General features: G+C 33.9%; 1 protein-coding gene across 1 annotated transcript; it reads left to right on the forward strand.

Annotated features, from left to right (window-relative positions):
• Positions 1-7,677: 7,677 nt before the first annotated feature.
• Positions 7,678-9,707, forward strand: LOC131162832 (uncharacterized). Its single transcript, XM_058119434.1, has 4 exons — positions 7,678-7,920; positions 8,023-8,159; positions 8,278-8,353; positions 8,472-9,707. The coding sequence occupies exons 1-4, from the start codon at positions 7,788-7,790 to the stop codon at positions 9,029-9,031; spliced, it is 906 nt and encodes a 301-aa protein (XP_057975417.1). The 5' UTR covers positions 7,678-7,787; the 3' UTR covers positions 9,032-9,707.
• Positions 9,708-12,039: the final 2,332 nt, after the last annotated feature.

A 12,039-nucleotide genomic window follows, 5' to 3' on the forward strand; every position in this document is an offset into this window, starting at 1 on the left:
TTATGTTATATTTTGTCTACTTTGGGATGAAATATATGTTATGGAGACACATGTGTATAATTGGGATAATTAGAACTCTGGTAATGCACTTTGAGGTGGTTAGTCTTCTGTTGCATATCTATGTTTTTAGTTATGGACAGGAACACCCGGGACCCCATTTTGGGGGCAGGTTGTGTATTTATTGTATCAATGATTATTATAGGGATTTATGCATATTTTCCTATGTGGCACCCTGGGCTTCACGTGGCGGGTACGGGACGTCAAAAGCTTCCTCTCCTTTTTCGCAATAATTCAGTTCACATTTTATAACCAGGAAGTCTATCTCCACCTCCTCACTATAACCCCTTTGTAATAACTCATCCAGCTCTATCATTCGATTCTCTAAATCTTTGATATTAAGATCTACCAAGCCAATGACCTCTACGTTCCACCTTTTTAAAGCAACTTTAGCCTTTTTGAGCTTTGCAACTTACACATGCCCAAAACCTGAACTGGTTCCATCCAAATCTGACTTATAAAAGGGAAAAAAATTTCATGGGAACTCCACATATTTTGATACCTGAAAGGAGATGACACTACAAAAAGACTGGTTTGTAGTGACGAATGTATTAGTAACGGTTTAAATTTCGCTACTAAAAGTGTGTATTAGTGACGATTTGTAAAAACCATCACTACTAGTGTAAGTATTAGTGACGGTTCTGACAACCATAACTAGTATGACACTTTAGTGATGGAATTCAAATCGTCACTATTGCTTTCGTCCTTAAAAACTAGTTTTTCCACTCAAACTATCGCGGGAAACCACTTTTAACACAAAAATTGTCCCGAAAAAATATTAGCAACATTTCTTGAGGTATTAGTGACGATTTCAAGGTGTCACTAAAAGACAGTTATTAGTGATAGTTAATTAACCGTCACTAATAGTATCGTATTAGTAGAAGAAGTCAACAATATTAGTGACGGTTCCTAGAAACTATCACTAATAGTCTTGTATTAGTAACAGTTCATAGAACCGTCACTAATAATACATTTGTTGACTAGGAAAAAAGTCAACAATATTAGTGATGATTTAGAAAACTGTCACTCATAGTCTATTATTAGTGACTGTTTATGAAAATCGTCACTAATAGTCTTGTATCAGTAATGGTTTATGGAACCGTCACTAATAATGCATTTGTTGACTGAAAAAAAGTCAACTTTATCAGTGTTTCAGGAATATGTCAACTATATTAGTAGCCTATTATTAGTGAAAAATTTTCTAAATCGACACTTATAGTGTTTTTTATTTAAAAATATAAAAATAATTCATCTAACTATATTAGTGATGGTTTAGAAGATTCGTCGCTAATAGTTTGTTATTAGTGACGGTTTGGAAAAATCGTCACTAATAGCCTATTATTAGCAACGAATTTTCTAAACCGTCACTAATAGTGTTTTTTATTTAAAAAATATAAAAATAATTTATTTAACTATATTATTAGTGACGGTTTATGAAGACGTCACTAATAGCCTATTATTAGCGACGCATTTTATAAGCCGTTACTACTAATTTTTTTATTTAAAAAATATAAAAATAGTTTATTTAACTATATTAGTGACATTTTAGAAGATTCGTCGCTAATAATTTGTTATTAGTGACAGTTCATGAAAATCGTCACTAATAGCCTACTATTAGCGACGTATTTTTTAAACCATCACTGTTAGCCTATTAAGGACATCTTATTCTTCTTATATTTTATCTTCAACAACTCCTCCATATTCTTATTTTTGGTGTCAAGTACACTCTAAGTGTTACCCACAACATTATTTATATATATATATATATATATATATATATATATATATATATATATATCATGTTTTGCTTCCTCTGCAATATCAACAACAATTTCTATTTGTCCACTACTACGAAGATAGTCTCCCACTGGTTAATCTGAATTGTAATCATCTTCATGAGAAACCCACATGTGCATAGATATTTGAACCAAACTATTTCTTTCGTGCATCCCATTCCTTTTTCGTATTGTGATAATGAACAACTTCAAAAGATCACTCAAACTCTATTGCATTTAAAAAATCAATCCAATTATTGTAGAACTTTACCACAACTAATTCCCTGTTCTGTACACGGTCATTCCAAAGGTATCAACTTCAAAATGTTTAAATTAAGAGAGTCCTGGCTAAATACTTGGAAATTGACGTAGTTGATGAGTCGGACCTCTCAAACTACAAAGCGGAATGATCTATGTCCGGCCAATTCAGAATTGGGATTGTTCTTAACATAGTGGACGAAAAAGTTGGAAGAGCTGTCATTGATATAATAGTGAATATTGGTTGAAAAGATTCTCTAAATTTAAACCTTTTGAAGTTCATACCTTTTAGAATGACTGTATATAGACCAAGGAATAAGATGTGGTGAAGTTCTGCAATGATTAGACTAGTTTTTGAAATGCAATAGAGTTTGAGAGATATTTTGAAATTGTTCATTATCATAGTATTAAAAAGGAATGGGATGCACAAAATTAAGAAATAATTTCGTTCAAATATCTATGCATGGGTGGGTTACTTGTGAAGATAATTACAATTCAGATGGGCTAGTGTGAGACTATCTTCATAGCAGTGGACAGATAGGAACAATTGATGATATTGTGTAGGATGCAAAACAGGATATATACAAATAATGTTGTGGCTAATGGTGCCAGTGTGTTTGACACCACAAATGATAATTTGGATGAGTTGTTGAAGATAAAATATAATGAGAGGAGCATGTCATTAAGTAGAATGCTTAAAGAGAAAGACCGTCACTAATAGTCTTTATATTAGTGACGGTTTTTAAAACAATCACTAATCATGCATTTGTTGATAGGGGAAAAGGTAGAAAGGTTACCAAGTATAGAGGACTCATCTCTGCGCATTCTCTCTGAGAAGAAATTATCCTCTTGACCTTTACAAGTCGATTCAAGATCCCTAAAGGGGTGCCATTCTTGGTAGTATGATTCGGTTAGAATATAAAATGTTTATCTCAAGTCAATTACTTAGTATTGTTCTTTAAATTCCCCCTTTGCCTCAATTGTACTTCAATTTTTTACCCAAGAAATTATTAATATATGATCATTGGTCTAGGAGATCAATTGGGCACAAACCTTATAGAATAATATTGTCTAGGTAAGTTCACTTATAACATGTTTGTTGATATATGTTTAGAAGTTTGATGGTGGTTTACCATTTGATGCATGCTCATTAGACATTAATTTGTTATGCTTGGAAATTTGCTTGCTGAATGTTTTGGATCTTAAGCTTATAGGACTTGGGTGATGTAGTTATTGTTAAGGCTACATTATAATAGTATTTTTTTTTTTTTTGTAAGAGTGGCCATTGGTACAATATTTTTATGTTTAATTTTAAATGACAGAATATTAGTGACGGTTTAAAAAGTCGTCACTAATAGTATGATATTAGCAACAATTTAGAAAAATCGTCACTAATAGTCTGTTATTAATGACAATTTAAGAGAATCATTACTAATATTCTATTATTAGTAATGGTTCAGAAAAATCGTCATTAATACTCTGTTATTAGTGATGATTTAGTAGCACCGTCACTAATACTTAGTTTTTAGTGATAATTTAGAAAAATCGTTAGTATTAGTATTTTTTTTAAAAAAATATAAAAATAATTTATTTAACTCATGGTTTTAAATAACGGCCGTTACGTAACGTAACGGCCGATACGTAACGTAAATCAAGGACTCCGAAACCGATCCGGGCCGATAATGCGGTTCGGAAAAAATTCACAGCCGTAACGGCCGTTACGGCTCCGTAACGGTCCGTAACAGCCTTTACCCCTACGTTACACTCCGTAACAGTCCGTTACGGACCGTTACATACCGACAACTTGCAGAATCTGCTTTCTGCTGCGCAGCGTTCCTTTCCCCCTTTCCCGAGTCCCAAGCACCCATCTACCATTCAATCTACCTAAATCTAACATTCAAAAACAAAAATACTTACTTGCAGTTTTGTTGGCCGAGCCGCTGAAGCTATAAGATGGCTTCACGCCTTCACTCCTTTGAAGCCTGAGTTACTCATCTTCGCAGCCTTCGTTTCCTGAATCCTGAACCTAACAAAGTTCTTCGAAGCTTGAGAGTGGCCGAACGAAGGCAGCTTCATCCGCCACCGCCAGTCGTCGCACTCGCCGCCACCAGCCAGCCCTCTACCAGTCGTCGGCGTCGTCGCACTCGCAGCCACCAGCAAGCCCTCCGCCAGTCGTCGCACGAAGCTTCGAGGCTTCGAGGCTCCTCCATCCTCCGAGTCGCCTCCCCTCTCTCGGTCTCACTCAGAGTCTCAAACTCTCTGCCCTCTGCTCATCTCGCGTATGAGATAAGCTTTATTTCAATAACACTCAACACCCACAACCACATTTTAAATATTTTATTATGTTTTTTTTTTAATTATAATTTATTGTAAGTAATGTTTGTTAAATTAAATTAAAAAAAAAAAGAGTAATTTAATAGAGTAAAAAGCTTTAAAATTTCAGATTCATTTAATATGCAAGCATGTCATATTCTGTTTTGATTAACATACTTTTATTCATTCTTTACGTATTCTTTCTTTCCTTTTGGTTTCATTGCATATAAAATATATATTATTTTAAAATAAATGACTATGACATGGCATTCCAAAAATATGGAGTGGACAATTTCTCATGTTCTATTTCTATGCAATTTTATATTTGTGAGTAAAACAACATTTTGCATAATTATTTCCCCTAACAGCATTTTTTTTGTTGTAAATTATTATATTCATATACAATATCAATTTCATTTATATGGTATCGCATTAACATTTTTTGAAAGCTGACACCATTAGAAATAGACTAATAGTATTATGGTTACAGACTTCCAAGATACAACATTAGTACAAAAAATACTCTTTTCTAGTCTTATGCCTTGCCTATAGATGCAGCTCTTGTTTTTTTTTTCTTTTCAAAGATCAGAAATCTCCCACATCTTAAACTTTTTATTATGTTTTTTTTTTAATTATAATTTGTTGTAAATTATGTTTGTTAAATTGAATTAAAAAAAGAGTAATTTAATAGAGTAAAAAATCAAAAAATAGTAATAATTATGTAAAATAAAATTTTCTTAATTTATAAATATTTTAATTGTCTTATATTTTTTGAAAGGTAATTAGGAAAATTTAGTTTTATCACATATTTCCTATTTATAAATATTTTTTAAGTTTTAAAATATCATTTTGACGTTAAATTTAAAATTAGGTAAAATAAATCGTTACATGATCTATTTTTTGTTTTTCAGTTATCAAATAAAGTAAAAATTGATAACTTAATAAAAAACATTTTAACCTAATAGTTAATATATTAATAATTCAGATTTTTGCTAATTACTAGTTTACTACTGGAATTTGTAGAAAAATTTTATTTTAATCCATAAATTGAGAAAATGCTTAAAAAATTAAATAGAAAATTTATACTGTATGGATCTCTATTAGTGATGCTGTGATGTATATAAAAGTAGAGCAAGTTTTTTCCACCTTTAAAATTACAATGTTAATTTCTTATAGTTATAAATAAAAATAAAATCAAGTTAAAAAAATAATGAAAATACCTTTTTAAAGATAAAGGAATATATTTTTTTGTAATAAAATATCTAATATTTTAATCCATATACTGAGAAAATGTTTAAAAAATTAAATAGTCAATTTGTAATGTATGGATCTCTATTTGTGATGCTATGATGTATATGAAAGTAGAGCAAAAATCTTTTTCACCTGTTAATTTCTTATAGTTATAAATGAAAATAAAATCAAGCTATAAAAATAATGAAAATATCTTTTTAAAGATAAAGGAATATATTTTTTTTGTAATAAAATATCTAATATTTTATAATTTTGTTTATTTATATATAAAAATAATAAACATTACTTATTATTTTTAATCAAATATTATACTTATTTTTACGTAATAAGTATTTAAAATTAGGACTATTTAGTACTTATTATTTAATATTTACTAAATTACTAATTATATTATTCCTGTCATTGTAGGAAGGTTGTAACTTTGTATTTTCTTTATATTTTGTGTAGAGATCATCAAATTAAGTCTATCAATATGTCACGTGATAGAGGAAATGAAAACTTACCTAGTGAAGATATTGGATGGCATTTTGGTACTGCGGTAGACGGTAATAGACATGTTATTATGTGTAAGTTATGTGGGAAGATAATCAAAGGGGGCATTACACGCTTGAAACAACACTTGGCACATAAAAAGGGTCAAGTAGCTGGATGCTCAAATGTGACCACACAAGTAAGAGAACAAATGATGAAACATCTACAACAGTATGCTGAGAAGAAAAGAGATAAACAAAAAAGGCAAGAAGAAGCAGAAGCCCAAATTAGAGGAGATTTTGAGAATTTCAGCGATGAAGAAGACTTGGAAGAAGAAAGTATGAGATTCGCTCGACAAGAAAGCATGCGATCACAACAACAATGGGAAGAGAGACAAAGATTTCGAGCAAGAACAACTGGAAGGGGTAATATTTATGAAGAGGGAGGTGGCTCTGGCAGTGGTGCTACCAGTGGTTTCAATAGAGCAGGAGCTCGATCTTATAGTGGTCGAGAAGCTGGAGGTAGTGGACGACAATGGATCAATCCTGATGCCCCTGAAGCTAGACTAAAGGCAATGGATCCTATTTTAGAAAGAAGCAAGAGTGCGAAACAACCAAAACTCAACACAAAGTTACTGAAAGGTTTAAGAAGTAAATTAGGAAAAGCGGTTGGAAAATTCCTAATTTATAATCGGATTCCAGCGAATGTAGCTGACTCTCCATTTATGCAGCCTATGCTTGATATTGCTGCAGAGGTTGGAAAGGGGGTGAAGGGTCCATCACCCTATGAGATATCTGAAATTTATTTGGAGCAAGAGTATCAAGAAATGAAAAATTATATAGCTTCTTTTGCTGGAATTTGGAAGGAAAGAGGTGTAACACTTATGTGTGATGGTTGGTCAGGACCAACTAGAAAACACATTATAAACTTTTTAGTTTATTGCGATAGAGGCACCGTGTTTCATAAATCAGTTGATGCCTCTGATGTGCCAAGCAGAACAGCTGAATATTATTTCAGGTAATTTTCTAATTTTAATTGTATATGCAAATAGTATTATGGACTTGCATGTTTTTAATTAAATAGTAGTAATTATTGAATTTATAATTTCATTTCAGATTAATGGATGAGGTGGTTGAAGAAATTGGAGAGGAGAATGTTGTCCAAGTAGTGACTGATAATGAAGCTGCAATGAAGGCAGGAGGAAAATTATTAATGCAGAAGAGGCCCAATCTCTATTGGACAGCATGTGCAGCTCATTGCATAGACCTTATTCTTGAAGATATTGGTAAGAAAAGTAACGTGAAGAAGGTCTTAGAAGATGCAAGAACAATAACCTCATTTATTTACAACCACACATGGACAGTGAATTTCATGAAGAAATTCACAAATAATAGAGAGTTACTTCGCCCTGCCATCACTCGATTTGCCACAAATTTCATTGCTTTGGAGACTATTGTCAGGCATAAACAAGCACTAAGGGAAATGTTTACATCTGATGCTTGGAAAAACTCAAGGTTTGGAATGGCAAAATCAGGCTCAGCATATGATTCGAAGAAAATTATCTTAGGCAAAGAGTTTTGGCAAAAGGCCTCTGATATAATTAAAGTGCAAGAACCCTTGGTGAAAGTTCTTAAATTGGTTGATGGTGATGAAAAACCAACCATGGGCTTCATATACGAGGCAATTGATAGGGCGAAGTTGGCCATTCAAAAAGATTGCCGGTTTTACAAAGACTATTGGAAAATTATTGACAACCGGTGGAGTTTTCAGTTGCACCAAGATTTGCACGCTGCTGGTAAGTGTAAATCAAATACAATTTCTTATTATTTTAACTTTTAAATTATGCATGGTTGCATTAGAAAACTATTGATTAATATGTTTCTAAATTTAATTGTAGGGTATTTTTTGAACCCACAATTTCTTTATGGTGCCCCACCCTCTCCTGAAGTTGCTAGAGAAGTCATGGATGGAGTTAAAAAAGTGATAACCAAGTTGGTACCCGATATAGATACTCAAATTCGGGCTATTAATCAAGTAAGTATTGGTTCCATTAAATTGAATAATGAATTGTTCTAGTATTTAATAATACTTTTAAGAATAATTATTAATATATCTAATTAATTAATTATATTTCACAATCATCCTTTTTTAGTTGTTGCTATATCGAGATAGGCAAGAGACTTTTGGAACCCCGTTGGCTCAAAGGGCAGTAAAACAAACAAATCCTGGTAAATATGGCTATATAGCTAAATAATAGAGAATTACTCTATTTTCTCTCTTTGTGTTCAAATTTGACTTTTGAAATACGCTATACTAACATAAAACTCTTTTTAATTATTCATGCAGCTGAATGGTGGATTCATTATGGCTTGTGTGCTCCTGAGCTCCAAAGAATAGCAATTAGAGTTCTTAGCCAGACCACATCAGCTTCGAACTGTGAGCGTAATTGGAGCACCTTTAGCCTCATCCATACGAAAACAAGAAATAGATTAAAGTACATGAGACTACAAAAACTTGTTTTCGTACATTACAACATGAGGTTAAAGTTAAGACGTCCAATGAGAAGAAGCCAACGAGAAATTGAAGAGGGTTTCAATCCTATCAATTTGGATTACATTTTCGAAGAAGATGATCCTTTAAGTCAATGGTTAGAGGAGAGAGAGACACCACTACTCGACGGTCAGGACAATTCAAATTGGTTAAATGAAGAGGTTGGTGGTACTACAGAAGGAGGTGATCAACCACCAATAAACGCGCATGATGATTCAAGTTCAAGTCCTGAACGCACACAAAGTGATGACAATCTTGGTTTGAGCCCACCAAGTGATGATGATGGTAATAGTGGTGCTGGAGCTGGGGTTGGGGGGTGGCAGTGGTGGTGGTGGAGGCGGCGGTGTAGAATATAATTATGGATATGATACAGGGACATCATTTGGAAGGGATATATATCCTTCTGATCCTTATGGACTACATGACATACCTGAAAATTATGACTTGGGTATTCCTCCAGGGAACCAATCTTCACAACCCAGGAGGAGTGCTCGTGGTGACCCTAGCGATTCTACTGAAGATTCATATGGTGTGGTTCGTAGTTTTGGCGACTTTGGTTTAGATGGTTCATCATCACAATCATATGGATCTCATCCAGCATATCCACATTATGCATCTCGTGACTCACATTTTTATCCCAGTGGATCAGGAATCTCAGGATCTAGTGAGTCTTCTTCTACACACTACCCAGAGCCAGCCCCTGCCCCAACTTATAGACATTATTCAGGAGAATTTTCATCACCAGTACATTTTCAAGAGCAACAACAAAATGACGCAAACTTGGGTTCATTTAACTATGTATTTCCACAAGGATGGGGAGATAATTTCCCATCCCAATCTCAAGATACAGATGCAAATTATGAAGACCCTCCACGTCATTCTTTTTGGTGGTGACATGAGTTATGTTATAAATTTGTAATATTGTATTCATGTATTTTCAACTATTTATTGATATTTGATATTAATCACTTTTTAAATTCATGTATATGTAATCACTGTAATGTGTATATTGAGTATTAAGTCTATTGAGTATTGATTCATTTTTAGTAACTTTATGACTTTAATTAATTGATTCTTACATTTCTACATCTTTTTACTCATTAAACTAATGTAAACTATAAAAAAATATGATTTTTTTTTTAAACAGCGCACTAAAATTAATATAAAAATCATAATGCCTATTAAAAAGCATTTGTAGAGTGAATGAAAGCCTGCAAAATTCATTAAAAATCATGTATTAATGGATTTCATGCTTATTTTTTAAATTTGGCATGGTTGTGCATGTGTGAAAAAAATTCACGACCGTTACGCCCGCTTCCCGTTACGTAACACCCGCGTCTCCCGCGACCCGCGACACCCGCGACCGTTTCGCGACGTTACCCGCGACCGCGATTTCGAACCATGATTTAACTATTAGTAACGGTTTTAGAACCGTCACTAATAATTAAAACCCTCTTCCGCGCAGGTTTCCCATTTTTCCCCACTCTCGCTCCTTTCTTTCCCTTGCACGCGTCCTCTCCAGCCATCCTCACCGCCGTTGCTCACGTGAGCTCCTACCGCTGCGGTTGCAGCCGCCACTTCTCGCCTGAGCTGTTCCTCATCCGGCCGCCGCCGCTACCCTGAGGTCATTCCGCCAAGTAGGAAGCTCCTCCCTGGCTTTTCTTCTTCTTCTTCTTCTTCTTCTTCTTCTTCTTCTTCTTCTGCAAACTGTGGGTTGGTGGATAAAAGTAAATGGGCAGGATGGAAATGAAGAAACCTAATCTGGGTGACGGTCGGCGGCCGTGGGTCGGGTAGAGGGATGGGTCGGGCAGCTTTAATGGAGGCCGGAGGGTTTGCGGAGGGGAATTAATGAGGCAGGGGGGTAGTGGCAGCTGGTCCTGCATTTGGGCTATGGAGGTCATTAGGGCATTTATGGGATGTGGAGAAGACCAATCAATGAGCAAAATTGACGAGAGAGAACGGGGGGGCTGCACAGGCAGGCTGCATCAATGTCATCTCTCTCTCTCTCTCTCTCTCTCTCTCTCTCTCTCTCTCTCTCTCTCCCTCTATTTGAATTGAAGTTTGAAGTTTGGAAGTGGGAGAAGCAGATCATAAATGCTAGAGGGGGTTGCAATGTGGAAAGTGGGATACTGATGGGATTTGGGTCATTTGGCATCCATATCCGTTTGGGTTGGTGATGGTCCTTCATTTTTTTGGTGTCTCTGTTCGCTGAGAAAATATAATATTCCTGAGATTCAAACTACTTTAGAGACCATTTTTAAATCCAAATGTAATAAAATAATTACAAAGAAATGAGTTTATGCCTTGATCCGTCCAAATAAGATCACGGGGATCATTTGTAGAAGCTGAAATAGGGCATGCTGGATTGGGATTTTGATCGGTGCCCATAATTAACAGGGTGTTACTTCAAGGAGAGTAGCAACATACTCTTGTTTAATTACTTAGAAAATGTGGGAATTAGGTTGCACATATTAACATTTTGAGTATCTCAAGGTGAGTATTTGAATGGTTCAAAATTCAATGAGTCTTTATTTATTTATTGAAGTTGTTTATAGGTTTCGTCACAATGATGAAATAAATGAACAAAATAAAAATAAAAATTATTGTAATTAAATTGTATATATTTTTATTTAATTTTAATTTTATTCATGTTGATGAATTGGTAAATTAGTGGTTTACAAAAGTTTATTTGGCTTAGATTATGCTAAAATTGAAAAAGAAAAAGTCATACATTTGTTGTGAAATGAATGGTGGATGTTACCATCCATGTCTTCAACACATCTGCCCCATCTCCAATCTTCCTCTTGTTTCCCATGTGAATCCATTATTGCCCTTTTAATTATAAAAATATATATTATCTGCTCCTCCCACAGTTATATAAAGGGAATCACCTGATTGAGATAAGGTAATGGAGAAACAAAGAGTGTAGAGTGTAAAATAAAGAGGACAAAATATTGAGCATAGAACGCAGAAAGATAAGAACACGTAGAAAATAGAGAAGAAAGAAACAGGAGAGAAAAGAGAAAGTGAGATATTTTGTAAGGTAATAAAGTGAGATATTTGTACAAAAGTTAGGTATATATTGTAATTTCTCTTAACATAGTGAATTTTAGATCGCATTCGCACATGGAGTAGGTATAAACCAAACCACGTAAATTTGATCTCACTTCTTATTTATTATTTAGTTATTTTTACTTTTTCCTTGTCTTCATTACTTTTTGATTATTCACGTTTATTTATTCCTGTATTATTTTATAACACGTTATTAGCACAATGCTCTACCAAAGTGATATATTTATATATATACCGTCTTAATGGACGATTTTATTTTTATTTATTAATAGCGCCTCAATGGCTGATTTTA

This window comes from Malania oleifera, chromosome 8 (assembly GCF_029873635.1).
Source record: "Malania oleifera isolate guangnan ecotype guangnan chromosome 8, ASM2987363v1, whole genome shotgun sequence".
Classification (NCBI taxonomy): Eukaryota; Viridiplantae; Streptophyta; class Magnoliopsida; order Santalales; family Ximeniaceae; genus Malania; species Malania oleifera.

What these genes read in the sequence shown, in the direction of transcription:
- LOC131162832 (XM_058119434.1), top strand. Translation starts at nt 7,788, where the DNA reads ATGGGCTTCATATACGAGGCAATTGATAGGGCGAAGTTGGCCATTCAA. An exon ending in CCAAGATTTGCACGCTGCTG is followed by an intron (nt 7,921 to 8,022) that starts GTAAGTGTAAAT and finishes ATTTAATTGTAG; the next exon opens with GGTATTTTTTGAACCCACAA. An exon ending in AGTAAAACAAACAAATCCTG is followed by an intron (nt 8,354 to 8,471) that starts GTAAATATGGCT and finishes TTATTCATGCAG; the next exon opens with CTGAATGGTGGATTCATTAT.